This window comes from Empidonax traillii, unplaced genomic scaffold, assembly GCF_003031625.1.
Source record: "Empidonax traillii isolate 1590-97213 ecotype Southwest subspecies unplaced genomic scaffold, ASM303162v1 scaffold447:size986111, whole genome shotgun sequence".
NCBI lineage: Eukaryota > Metazoa > Chordata > Aves > Passeriformes > Tyrannidae > Empidonax > Empidonax traillii.
The window spans coordinates 272,239-286,326 of NW_020955640.1; the positions used below are offsets into that span (position 1 = coordinate 272,239).

A 14,088-nucleotide genomic window follows, 5' to 3' on the forward strand; every position below is an offset into this window, starting at 1 on the left:
TTGAATAAAAACCTAAACTCATTCTGCACTTTTTGATGCCTTGAATTACTTTCCATGTATTGGCCCAAACTTGACCCACTCTGAGTTTGATAAGAACAAACATCGTAGTCTTTTCGGAGGGCAGAGGCAAAGAGCTAAGTTTCTCTTTAAACTCCTCCTCAGAGGAGAATATTTAGCTTCCTGACAGGTATAATCATTAAATACTGTACAAAATGGTGCTTGAACACGACTACTATCTCCTTCCAGTTAACCCAGATATTCTTGGTGAATGTGAAGGTATGTCTGTCAGACTGGAGCAAAACATAGATTTTTTTTTTTAAATTATTATTATATTTTTTACAGTGAGTTTTCATGTTATCAAAGGGAATATCAGGTAACGATAGTTCTTTAAATGCAGTATCACTGTATTGGCTAAACAATATCTAAATATATGTAGTCTAACTATAGAGTTTGTACACTCTGAAGTAGAAGTAGACATAGGCTATTTATTACTATCTTAAATGGTAGTATGCATTATGTTCAACAAAATAAATCACATAAAAATTAGGATAGTAGTATAATTCAGATTGGACCAGACTTCAGTAAACTTAGATTTGAGGTGGTGCTGTAGTCTGTGAGAAGCAGCTCTAGGGGTTTTCTTATTCAAATTATTAAGGAACGAATGAGGGTCAGTCTGAAATAGTGTTTATAAACACTATCTTAGAAATGTATTTTTTACTTTCTGAAATATTGATCAGCTCTAGTTCTATTTGTGTGCAGTCACATTGCTCAGGGTGGTCCTCATGTCAATATGAAGAAAATTCTTAAGTAGACTTAAAGAAAGGGAAGACTGAGAAAGGTTTGAAAAATGAGCATGTAATTATAGTAGTTGGCAGAGTTGCAGCATATAGCAGATTTTTTAAAGGAGAGGTTACTTACTATTTACTTCTCATTGGTTTTATGTACAGAAAGTAACAGCTACAGTGAGGAAATAATAATTTAAGTAAATAATAATTGTCTAATAATAAGCTTTGCTACCATAAAGAATTGAAATTCTGGTATTTATTGTGGGAATATATGTTTAACTTGTAATTCTAAGTATCAGCTGTTTAAATGTTAGGGTTATTTTTGTATTAATAGGTAGACGCCATCCAGGATACACAACAAGACTTCAGTCCTACTTTTGATGCCTCTGAAGAAAATAACAAAACATTAATTGGCAGTATTACCTCTCTCTCTAAGCGTGGTGGCTATATTAATCAGAATACTTACTTTGCAATGGAAGACGTCTGGGAAGGTGTGTAGAGGCTTTCTTGTTTCCTCTTCCTTAACATTTTCGTGTGTACAATAGAAATATCTTTGGATAAACTTGCAGTTGAGATCCCGAGCAAGATCTATTAGAGTATATGCAGTGAAACACAGTGAAACACCCATATGTGGGTGAAGAAAGCTACCTGTTCATTCATACTGAGCATAAAGTCGAGTAAGCATAAGTTATATGTAAACAGGTGTATTTTTCCACCAGCATCTCTTATGTAGTTTGGCATAAGCTATGGGGAGAGGAACTGCGAAGCGGAGTCAGTAGATCTGAATAATGCATTGTCCTGGATTTTACTTTACTTACACTAGTTCTGCAGGGGAGTAATGTAAATCAATATATCAATAGTAATTAAATAGTATCAATAGTAATGATAATTAAACTTGAGAAATGTTCTGTTTTATGTAGATTTCAAGCCTTGTGAAGGTGATTGGGTGCAAGCAAAGTATTTTATTAATTTGACAACATGGAAGAGTAAAGCAGTTGCTGTAAGGCCTTTGAGATATAAGCAAGTAAACAAGGTAAACATTCTGAACATTGGTTTTGGCTTACTATTGGTTATAATGAGGATATGTGGATTTTCAAACTTTTTAAGAAGTCATGACTGTGGAATTTATTCTGTTTAAATTTTCCAAGTGGCTTAAAAACAACCATTGTCCCCTTTTTTAATGAAAGTATTTTTTCACCCTAGTAATGCATCTATTAGGTTTACGGTTTATTGTCTTTGTCTTAACTGTATATATTGAATATTAGCATGTCGAGCATAGGAAAATATTTCTTCTCTTGCGCGTTCTACTATTGAAGTATAAAGTAGATAAGTTGATATGTCACAAGACAGATATCGTGATTAAGTCAAATGTAGCTATTGTAGTATGCACTTAAGTGGACCCTAACGCTTATCTGAAGTACTTGTTTTTCTTTACAATTTAAAATCCAAAGACAAGCATAGATTAAAGATCTAGGTTTACCTCCTGTGAGTAACTGAAACTTTAGAATGCAACTTTGTTAATGCTAGAAGGCCAGTTTCAGAGGACAACATGCAATGCTATTATGTCTGTCAGCTTCAGCAGACAGACAAGTAACACTGAATACAAACTATTACAGGTTCGCATTTCCAGCATCTGTGGAAGAACTGGGACAGTAGATGAGAGTATATTTTTCACTTTGGATTCCTTGAAACTTCCTAATGGGTATTCACCTCGCAGACATGATCTAGTGAATGCAATTGTGGTGGAAAGCAGTCAGTCATGTTATATTTGGAGAGCTCTCTGCCTGGTGCCAGTCAACCAGGATGGGTAATATTGATTATTTTGTTCTCTTCATAACAATTAGACGTTTAGTGTAATTATGCAGTTTACATTTTATTGTATCTGTTAAACAAGAAATACTGTGAATTCTTCCCTGGTTGTCTAGAAGGCATGATCATTGAAAAAATCAAAGGGTGCTATTATTTACCCTTGCTTTTTTTTTTTTTTTTTTTCCCCCCCCTTTCCAGAAAGTGGGGACATCTGTACTTACTAGAGAAGCAAAACTAGTAGCAGCTAAGCTCAGGGATATTGCTAGGCAGGGCAGGAGTTTTGCATGGCTTTATTAGAAAAATGCCAAGCTCACACTCTTACCTTGTTTCCTCTAATCTATGCTCTTCTAGTGGGGACTTGACTGTTGGAAAACCATTCTCAGTAAGACTGATATAAAATGAACATTTTTTAAATCCATTTTGCTAAAGTTGTAGCGATTGTTCAAGTAACTGTCCTAAATGGAACAGTCAAATGATCTGAATAGTAGAGACTCATTGGGCTTGCAAGTATCAAACTGAGACGTTCTGAAGGTACTTTAGATGTAACTTATGATGTGAGGAGGATCAGGAGAGACTGCAGAAGAGGTTGGAAAAAGTAGATGATGTTCAGTATGGAGAAGAAGTAAAATTTAGTGAAATAATCAACTTCACAGATGTAGAATGGCAACTAATAAGTACCAGTTCTGCAGCAAAGATCTGGAGTTTGACTTGTGAATTTAAGTGTCTATCCTGTGAAAAACAAATACCACCTAAATAAATAGGGCTATTACTTGTGAAATCTATCTCTTTCCATGCTAAGGCCTTGGTAGGATTACAGGGTCTGATTCTGCAGGCCAAAAATAAATTGTCAGCCAGTTTCAAAGTCCAAAGGGGAGAGCAAAAGAACATTGTGGTATCTTTTAAATATAGTCTTTGGAAGAACTTGCCTTTGGGAGATGTCTAGCAAATATAGCTAATGACAGTACATATGTCTTCAAAGGATCTACAAGGAATGGAATAAGATGGTTTCACTAGAGATAACAGATAAAATCCATTTAAATTGTACCTAGATGAAACTTGAAGTCTTGACATTTTGCAAAATAGTACAAATTGTTCACTTATTTTTTTCAGTTGTAGCTGTTTTTAGTGATGAATTTTATACGGAAAATTATTACTAAAGCCAAGTTACAAAAGTAGACCTTAGGGTTGATTTCTCAGGCTTAGTGTACATCCTACCATATCAAAAAATTGAGGCAGCTTAAGCTGCACGGGGAGACATCTAGTGGGCTTGGCTGGTAAATTGATGTAGCTAATGAAGAGCAGCTGCATTCATTTTCTACTTCAGTATGTTAGATAACTCAGGAATACTTAGGGTGTGTAAATATTGGTGAGATTATTAAAATATTTCCAAGTTATGTCCATGCCGCTTCATCTAAATGAATAGTTTCTCAATTACAACATAAAAATAATTTTAAAAATTTGTTTCTACACGTAGAAGGAGGTTAGAGCTGTGGTCAGTGTTTCAGACTGGAAAGAGCATGTGACTGGTTTCACAGATATTTTTTATCGGTAGTATGTGTGATTGAAGTTTTCAAGGGTGCTTTTTGATTTTCATGTGTTTTTTAATTTCTTCAATTTTCTGTTTTCAGATTGGAGCAATAAGCAGAAGATGCAAGTGCTTGGGTTAAAGCACTTCCAGTCTAGTACTTTTATTTCTTAAGCTCCATTTCTACTCATGACTCTTGCTAAGGAGGTGCTCTTTATTATTTCTTTGTTCAACTCCAAAAAAGATCCATAATGGCTTCAGTCACTATTTGATTCAGCTCTTCAGCAAAGATTAGATAACTTATCAATTATTTCAGTCTTGTGTCCAAAGTTTTATGCTGGTTTATTGTGCTGCTGACAAAAGCTTGTTGCTGCTTAAATTAGTGAAGGTAATCTAATTGCCTTGGAAGTATAAGTGGCTGAGAAAAAACAAACTCTTCCACCTGCTTCTTTTTAAATACTGTAATTATGCCTTGGTATACCGCTTCTTAAACTTGTGCTGAATCAAAGATATTTGCTGAGTCTATAAGTGTTTAAAAATTGCTACCTGAAATTATTTTTACAGGCAATCTCACTCTAATGGAGATGATACAGATGAGCCTTATGAAGACTTAATGAGAGAAAAAGGAGAGTTGAAAATATCAAGAATGACGAACTTTGGAACTCTGAAGCAGGGGGAATCTAAAAGAATTATCATTTGGATAGAGTAAGCCTTTCTGATTGTTTGAACATTTCTTTATTTCCATCACTCCATAGTCTATAAACCCATCTTTCAGACAGAAGCCTCTTTAGTGGAACCTTGTGATTTTTGATCTTCAAATAACCTCCAGATACTGTGGAAATAAAGAGAATTTAACATTAAATTTGGTATTTTGTGGGGGTACCTTTTTGATATTGACTATTTATATTGCAGAGAGTGCATTGACACTCCCCAATCCTATATCTTTTTTCAATCCTAATCGAATCTTTTCTGAAATAAGGATTGAAATAAATGTTGTAACTCTGTTCAATTTAAACTACAGATACTCTGCTATCTTAAAAACCTTATAACAAGAGGACTGTTACATACTCATCTATTAAAAGCAGACCAGATTGGGGGTATTTCTATTTTTTTTTAAACTTGGATGCTAAAGAACTATATTGGTGTATCCTTGAGAGGTTTTTATTGTGGTGGTTTTCTCTATTTTTTTTGTTTGTGTTTTTTTCTTTCACATCTGGGCATAAAGTCTTAAATGAAGACACACCTGAATACTCATTTTTTTGTTGCCCTGTGTTCTTCCTTAAGAGTTAGTTACGCCCTGATGAATTTTAAGTTCCCATAGAGTTTTATAATATACAGTATTTCTGTATGCTTCTTATGGTAGTCGATGTGACCTAGGAATATGAACATAGAGGTTCTAGTCCTCATGAGTTAGAAGCAGCAGTGCAATTTCTTTCTGATAGCAATTATGAAATAATGGTGAACTAACCTGCAGGCAATTGTACTTGACTTCAGGTAGAATTAAACTTCTCAAGAACATTCACTATGCATTTAATTATGTAGCTAATCACATAACTACTTCTAGGAATAAAGGGAGTGTACCACAGTCCTTAATCAGCTGCAGATTAGCTGGATGGGTGAAGGACAAGCAATTCAGTGTTCAGATTCCTCAAATATGTGAGAACAGTCCAGAAGCATATCTGCCATCTTTTCCAATAAATCAAGAAGACCTCTCAAAAGAAAGAGTTAATTCATTTAACAGCAGGGGAAGAACAACATATGAGTCATCAAACAATGCATCCACTAAGAAGAATGGAGTCATTCCAGGTACAGTGATATGTTAATATTTGAATGCTTAATGTTAGCTCCTCGGGAGACCTGTAGGTTTGTTTGAGAAGACTTGTCTATGTTAGCAAAAGCAATTGTGGTAACAAAATTTGTTATTATATGTTTACTACAGAAGGAATTAATTTTCAAGATACAAGTTTATCAAGGACAGAAGAAAACATTTCCCTGGTGAAAGATGAAAACCTGCAAAATGGAGGAAGTGAGCAAAGAGAACATGTGGAGCAGCCAATAAAGCACAGCAAAATTACTGGAGAAACTGTGATACCCCCAGGTGGAAAAACATGCATAGTGATCATATGCACAGCTGTGTAAGTATTTCGTTCCATTGTTTCTAACCAATGCAATGGAAACAGGTCATGAAAATAGACTTATTAGTTCCCTTATTCTGGACATCATTCTCTTCTTGGCGTGTCATGGTTTAACCCCAGCTGGCAGCTCGGCCCCACGCAGCCACTCACTCACTCCTCCACAGCAGAATGGGGGAGACAGTTGGAAGAGTAAAAGTGAGAAAACTCATAGGTTGAGATAAAGACACTTCAATAGGTAAAGGAAAAGCCACACACACAAGTAAAGTAAAACAAGAAATTCTCCACTTCCCTTGGGTGCACAGATGTTCAGCCATCCCCAGGAAAGCAGGACCCCATCACATGTAACAGTGACTTGGGAAGATGAATGCCATCACTCTGAACATCCCTCTTCTTCCTTCCTCCCTCAGCTTTATATGCTGATCATGATGCCATATGGTCTGGAATATCCTTTGGGTCATTTGGGGTCTCAGCTGTCCCAGCTGTGGCCCCTCCAAGTTTCTTGTGTACCCTCAGCCTCCTTGTTGGTAGTATGAGAAGGGGAAAAGGCCTTGACTCTGTATAAGCACTGCTCAGCAACAACAAAAGCATCCCTGTTACCAACACTGGTTTCAGCACAAAGCCAAACAGAACCCCATACTAGCTACTATGAAGAAAATTAACTGTACCCCAGTCAAAAGCAGTACATAGTATAGTGTAAAGTAAACCAGTACACATTAGCAAGTTATCTTGTATTAGATTTTGAAAGTAGTTACCCTTTTAGAAATCAGAAAGTAGTTACCCTTTTAGTAAAAATCAATTCTGATTTTTATTGAAAGAAAATGGTAGTAGTTAATGAAGTAACAGAGTGGGAATAGATAATATCTCTAAAATTACAGTGACATGAACATAACAGATGGTTATTCCTTGCACGAAATCCATTGCTCGATGAGCGTGAGAGCTAATGCAGATTTCCTGGGAATTTTTGTGTTATGTCTGGTGCATTTCTTCAGTCTCAGTATCATGTATTGCTACATACCTGATCTCAAGCTTTCCTGTTCTGTGATGGGAAATTCAAGTTATGTATGCTAACATAAGATAGAAACAGCTTTCTTCATTGAAGGTGTAATTCAGAGAGGAAGTGTTTGCAGATATTAAAAAACCCTTGAAAAAACAAAAAGTACTATGCTGTACAAAATATTTAATTCATTTAGTTAAGAAAGTGGCTCTGTGTGAGCTTTTTCAGAATTCAGATAGGAGGCTCATGCTGCAAATCTTACATTTGCGTTCTTTTCAGTTATTTCCAGATTAAGGTCTATAGGTGTTGTGTTCCACAGCCATTGAGTCTTAGGGTGATAATGTAAAAGTTAGACAGGGGAAAACAAGGCCAAAGGTTTCATTCATCAAAGTAACACTGCATTAATTTTCACATTACTTCTCTTATAATTTTAAATAGTGAAGCAAGGGGTAGAAAATTTCTTTGGAGGATGTTTTAGCTGCAATTTGAAAGATAAAGCTAAAGGCATGGCCTGCCTTTGTTGAGAAAGACATGTAGAAAGAATAATTTATATTTCACTGTGAATCTGTAAAGACCACAAAGTTTTAGAACCTTCTAATACAGAATAATCCTCGCAAAACTCAACAGGAGGCTGCAGCACATAAAGGCAACAAGAGATTTAGACCATAAATCTAGACAGTTCAGCATCAGCACAGAGTTTTTATATCAGAGAGAATCAGGCTATAGTTTTAACCTGAGCAGGTAGTGCTAGTTGGCAGAAGTACAAAAAGTGATACTCCTGCCAAAGAGTAAGCTGGAATCCTTCTGGGGTGCGTTGGTTTTGGGCACATGGTAACGGTGTTGTACCATGTAGTTAGCAGGAGAGAATTGGACTCCTATAGGTAGTTTCTTAGAGACCAGTGTGAAGAAACTGTTCCCTCCTGGTTTTTTCCCCTCTGTCACTCCCCAAGGAACACTTAAAAATATAAATTATGTTTTTCAGAATTAAAGCATCCCTCCTACTTCATCAATGTCATGTGTTTACAGTTAGGGTTCAGTTCTGAAGCAAGCTGCAGCAAAGCTGTTGCTGCAGGTGGTGAAGGGGTTTCTCTGCTTCAGGTTCCTCTCATGGAACTGTTTGACTCATCTTTTTCAGTATCAGTAATTCCAAGATGTACCTTGTTGACAGAAGTATTAATGCTGAGTGCAGGAATTTTGCTCTTTACCCAAGATTTTATGAAATTGTGGGGTTGAGATTTTTGCTACTGCTTTGGTTTGGGTTATTTTTAATTGTTTATGATATCTAGATTGAACTTGGGGTGGGGAGTAAGTGCGAAGAATTACCCGAAATTAGCAGTTCTCTTATGTTACTGAAATGAGAATCAACAGTTTTATTTTTAAAAGTACTTATGGTTGGGGAAAATGAAGTGTGAACATGCTGGTTTTAAGGACATAACTTCTGTTCACTTGAAGGAATCATGGGCACAGTAAAGAGCTCCTGTTACTTAGCTTTTCTGATTTTACTGTTGGACGCTATATTGAAGCCACTGTCACAAATGAAGAAGAATTACTTATAGCACCTGTGGAACCATTTTCTCCAAGAAAGCCTAAAATTACTGCAGATTCTCAGCTAAGGAAGACAACAGTGGCTGGCCCTAAAAGCAGAAGGTATTGTGAATTAGAGCAAAAGATAACACTTACGTAATACTGCTCTATTTGCTATTGCTAGATCTGTTCTGTAATGCTAACAAAGAAAATGTGGAAACCGGGAGAGTCTGTACATGTTTGTATGTTTACTACATATATGTGTATGTTGTAAACAAGATAATTGTGGAGATTGCAGGTGAAAGAGGTTGTTTTAGTAAATAACTTCTTGATTTCATTGTAGATTTCTCAATCTCTTTCTAATGTATAGTGTAGTAATAAATAAGATAAAACATGGTTGCTTAGTTATCTACAAGTAACAGCTGTGTTATTAAGAAAAAAGATAGTAAATTGAAAATAGGTTTCTGGGATAATAAGCTTCTTAATTTTTTATGCAACTTTGACATCTATATCTGACGAATGTTTCCCATCTTTCATTCAGAACTTTTCCTTTTGCAAAAATGTTTCCATTATACTTACGGTATTTGCTTAGTTATAAAAATATACCTGAACTGAAAAAGCAGAAACAGACTGTTTTCAAGTAATCTCTAACTGGAACCTTAACATGACCGCTTCCCTGGGGAACCTGTTCCAGTGCCCACCCACCCTCTGGGTGAAGGCCCTATTCTTAATATCCAACCTCAACTTCCCTTGACACAGCTTCAGGCCATTCCCTCAGATCCTGTCGTGGGTCACCATGGAGAAGAGATCAGTGCCTGCCCATCCCCTTCCCCTCACAAGGAAGCTATGAGATCTCCCCTCAGTCTCTTCTTCTCCAGACTGAACAGACCAAGTGACCTCAGCCTCTCCTCATACAGCTTCCCCTCAAGGCCCCACACCTCTGTGCTCGGCCCCTGAGCCAAGTGCTCACTCACCACACGATGTGTTTATCCTTGTGCTGGATGAAACAGTGTTGAAAGCTTTGCTGAAATCCAAAAAGATTACAACTGGCTTCCCTTGATCAGCTAGGTAGGTTACCTTGTTGCAAAAGGAAATTAAGTTTGACAAGCAGGACTTTCTCCTCATGAGCCTGGGCAGGCTGTGACCATTGACTGTGTTGTCCTTCAGAATAATAATCCCTATATCTTTACCAGCCACTAAGGTGAGACTGATAAGCCTGTAGTTTCTAGGGTCCTCCTTGCTCCTCTTGAAAATCAGGACATCATTCGTCAGCTTCCAGTCAAATGTATCTCTCCAGATTCCCAAGACCATTCAAAAATCATTGAGAAAGGTCTTGCAATGACATCAGCCATCTCTGAGTACTCATACAAATGTCACCAGGCTCCACAGACTTACAGGGATCCATCTGGAGGAGCAAATTGTGTACAAGTTCAGGGTCAACTGGGAGTTTATCCTTTTCACAGCCGTGGTCCTCCAGCTCAGGGCACTGGCACCCCCTTAGTCCCTCATCAGTGTTAAAGACAGGCAAAGAAAATGTTAAACACCTCTGCCTTGTCTGTGTCTGTATGAGGTGACCATTCTCATCGTGTAATGGCCCGGTGTTGTTTCTGCACTGCCTTTTGCCGTTGACATATTTTTTAAAACTTCTTTTGTCTCCCACAGTACTGTAACAGCTTCATCTTCAACTGAGCTTTGGCCACATGATTTTTCTCCCTACAGTGTCAAGCAGCATCTCTGCAGAGGATCATTTGTCTTTCTTCCCAATACAGCAAACTTCTCAATTGTCCCTTTGAAGGAGTCATTGGGTCTGTCCTCTGTGTGCATGTGTTTGGGATTTATAGTCTTGGTAATGTGGCATGTTAATTAGCTATCTTTGACATATATAATTTGAGAAAGCTGAATGGTGTGTCATATATTTTTGCTTTAGAAATAACAGAAGGTGGTGTTCAAACTTTCTCCCACATTATACCATACCGGATGAATTAAGAAGATGTGTGGAGCAGAAGTTAGACATACTGGCTTTTCAGCCCCTCCTAGCAGAGGTATGCAAGTGTAGGTTTATACAAGAAAATACTTTTTATATAAGTGTTTCTGTTGAAACTTGCCTTAACTTAGCAAAAATGTGTAGTCCTTATTGTAACTCACGATGACCTAACACTGTTGCCAAGTAGACTTAGATTTCAGCCTATCCCTTAGCTTCTATGAGTTTCAATATGTTACAGAATCCAAGCTTACAAGAGCACAAAAGCCTAGATGTGAAAAACTGAAAAGGGAGTAGAAGTATACTGGGGGGGATATTACAAAAGCTAAACAAAGATTCTCTGTATTCTTACTTTTTAAACATCGTTGGAAAGGGTTTTTTGAGGTGTCGAAACAGTTGTTTCAAGAAAATGAAAGCATAATCTCTTAAATTATTGCGATATCAGGATTCTTTTCCGGTTGTTAGAAATTTTTTCTTAAGCATCCTCAGACTTATTTCACTATTGGCTTGTTCCAATTCTTCCCACAAAGTTTAGCAATTTTAGAACACGTACAAAATACCCCAACCCACCTCCTTTCCCTACCAAAGTCTTAACAGGAACAGTAAATCTTTCTCCAAAACTTTGCCCTGATTTCTGGTAGGACGTTGCTGTAAGTCACTTTTTTTGGGGTACATTTTTAAGTACTTACAAACCGAGGCTGGTACAGTTTTTAAAAACATAAAAGGCTATGCGAGCTGCTGTTTAAACAGGTTACACAAAACCTGAGGTCACAGCATTAAACTAGCAGATTAACAATCATCTCTCAAAAAGAAGATAAAACTCTGTAGTGTTTGAATTAATTTTATACTGAAGGCCTACCATTAATGATTATGTTCTTTTTTACCACACCTTGATTTCTGTCTGGTACTGGTGACTTAAGTCTGCATCAGAAAGCGCTGTTGATTTGCCTTGTATTTGAGTGAGAAGATATCAAATAGAAAGCGGTTTATGCTGCCGTTGTTTAGATAGAACTTTGTCCTGTTGGAGAATACCTCTGCACTGAAATTCATTCAGCTCTGAGAAAGAAAATTCATGTTCTTTCAGCTTGCTCTAAGTTGTATAATCATCAGCCAGGGATGAGACTGACATGACACTCTCTCTTTCTTCAGCCATCTCTGTCCGTGTACTTAGATTTTATGCTGTCCAGGATTGCTGAGCCTAGAAATCAGTTTGTAGACTGCCCTTGAATTCAAATACCACTGTAGTAAGAAGAGACTTGGTTAACTCTTTAGCTGACTGGCTGTTGTATCTGAGCTCCAAGGACTATACTAATTTTGCTTTGACTACTGGAGGTGTTTAAGATAGTATCTGTTGTGTGGATACATGTATGTAGGTGTCTTAATTGGCAACCCAGTTGCTGTGCAGTCTGTCTTGAAAGCTGTTTTGTATAATGTTGATAATTGTGGGTTCCCTGTCTTGTTGTACAACCATAACATGCACTGTTTTGTTTTTCAGCGTCTTAATCTAGATAATTATAAAGCAAACTTCTCTACTCTTTTGTGGCTTGAAGAGATCCAAGCAGAAATGGATTTAAAATGTTTTAGCATGAGTGGGGTCACACTGAAAAGGAATGGGAACCTTTTAGTGCTGGAAGTGCCAGGAGTAGAAGAGGGCAGACCTCGCCTAGTTCAAGGTAGAAATTAATGTGAGATAAAGCCAAATGGCATGTTGATCCATATTTTCACTATCAGTCTGTTGCTTATTCATTTGTTTAAAGAAGTCTTTCACATATTTGAACACAAAGTTATTAATTTAGGCTACTAGACAGGGAACTGCTGTGTTAGTGGCTCAGTCTTACAATGGCTGCTGTCTGAAGCACCATTGCATTTGTCCGCTCTTAAACATGTTCCAATAGGATTTTTCACACATAGAAATCAGTGAGGCTTTCAGCAAAAATAAACTGTGCAGTGTAGTAATAGCTTTAAAGACAATAGGTATTGCAAAAGCTGAGAAAGTACTTCATTTGAAATTCTGAATTTAATTTTAAGATTTGTTTTCAGCAGGTGTTATCTGATGCCATCAATACTAAATGCCTTTTTAAGTATAATATACAACTGCATATGGCATTTAGGAACAGGTAGTCACGGATACAGCAACTTTGCTGAAGTTAACCTCCTGCAAATTCCTAGTTTGAACATCCAAAAGAGGAAGAAATTATATGCTGCAGCAAAAGTTATACTATTCCTTGTAACAGTATGTTGCCTTTTAACTTTGTTTACAATTAGGTGATAAGGTGATACTGAGAAGTCAGGCCTACTCGGGGCATATAATAGAGTACATTGCCTTTATTTCTGAGGTAAGCAAAGTGTATCTCCTCTTGAAAATACGGTGGTCCACAGGTTTCAAAAGGGAAGCTTGCAATTCATGGAGTTACAGACCTTTCTTGGTAAACTAGGGTTGTTTTATCTACATTCTGAGTGGTAATTTTGTATTTTTATTGTGTTTTTGAAGGCTTTGGCTACCCTATTCTTATGAAATTAGTGCTTACCTGCTGTAAAAGTACTTGCAACATAATCTAGATATGCAATATGTTAATAGCACATAACTCTAGGTGTTCTTTTTAGAGGTGATGGGGGGGGTTCTGTGCTTTCAGAGATGCTTCTTGGTGTTTAAAGTACTGAATCTTCATCAGTGTTGACTTTTTTTTTCCTCTTTGTAACAGATATGTCAAGAAGATGTTACTCTTAAAGTTAATGCAGACTTTGAACAAGCTTACAACTTGGAACCCATGGATGTGGAATTTGTTCAATGCAGGTGTTTTTATAAGTTTCAAAAAAACTGCATTTAATGATTCCTCTAGTAAAGGGACTTTTAAAGTATACATGACTGTCAAGTGCTTGTTTTTGTGGATACAAACAAGAGAAGGACATAAGATCTTGTCAATTCTTTCACTTCTTTCCCTTAACACACCTTTGCCACCATATTCATTGTTAAAAGTCTACAAGTTTGCAAAGAATTCTTCTCTTAATTCTCTCTAAATTATCACACCAATGCCAGAAAGTGAAATGAGGCGGAATGAGGTGGGGTGTTTTGAGGTATTTTTCTTAGTTTTTTTCTGTTTTTAAGAAAAAACTATACCACTCTGGTTGCAAGACTATGCAAAAAAAAAAAAAAAAAAAAGCTGATGTTAACCACCCATCCTTCTATGCTTTTGTTTTATTCATGGAATATTATTAACTGGAGTTACACAATCTTCTCTGTAAATTTAGCTTTGAAGAGAAGTTCCTTGAAAGACTGTCTGAGTATTGAACACGAGACTATCTTTGTATCAGTGAAGAGACAGAGAATATATGTA

The 14,088-nt window shown here is 36.8% G+C and overlaps 1 protein-coding gene across 3 annotated transcripts in view; it reads left to right on the plus strand.

The window, feature by feature from the left end:
* Positions 1-14,088, plus strand: part of MOV10L1 (Mov10 like RISC complex RNA helicase 1) — a 35,048-nt gene that overhangs the window by 5,395 nt on the left and 15,565 nt on the right. Inside the window, exons 3-13 of one of the 3 annotated variants that reach the window (XM_027894910.1) lie at positions 1,120-1,276; positions 1,706-1,818; positions 2,402-2,592; positions 4,684-4,824; positions 5,684-5,925; positions 6,059-6,254; positions 8,701-8,895; positions 10,700-10,814; positions 12,249-12,426; positions 13,019-13,089; positions 13,456-13,547. In XM_027894910.1, coding sequence (XP_027750711.1) covers positions 1,120-1,276; positions 1,706-1,818; positions 2,402-2,592; positions 4,684-4,824; positions 5,684-5,925; positions 6,059-6,254; positions 8,701-8,895; positions 10,700-10,814; positions 12,249-12,426; positions 13,019-13,089; positions 13,456-13,547 — 1,691 coding nt within the window. Of the gene's footprint in view, positions 1-1,119; positions 1,277-1,705; positions 1,819-2,401; positions 2,593-4,683; positions 4,825-5,683; positions 5,926-6,058; positions 6,255-8,700; positions 8,896-10,699; positions 10,815-12,248; positions 12,427-13,018; positions 13,090-13,455; positions 13,548-13,584; positions 13,829-14,088 lie in introns of those variants that run through there. The other 2 variants (XM_027894911.1, XM_027894913.1) reach the window with 2 other exon arrangements.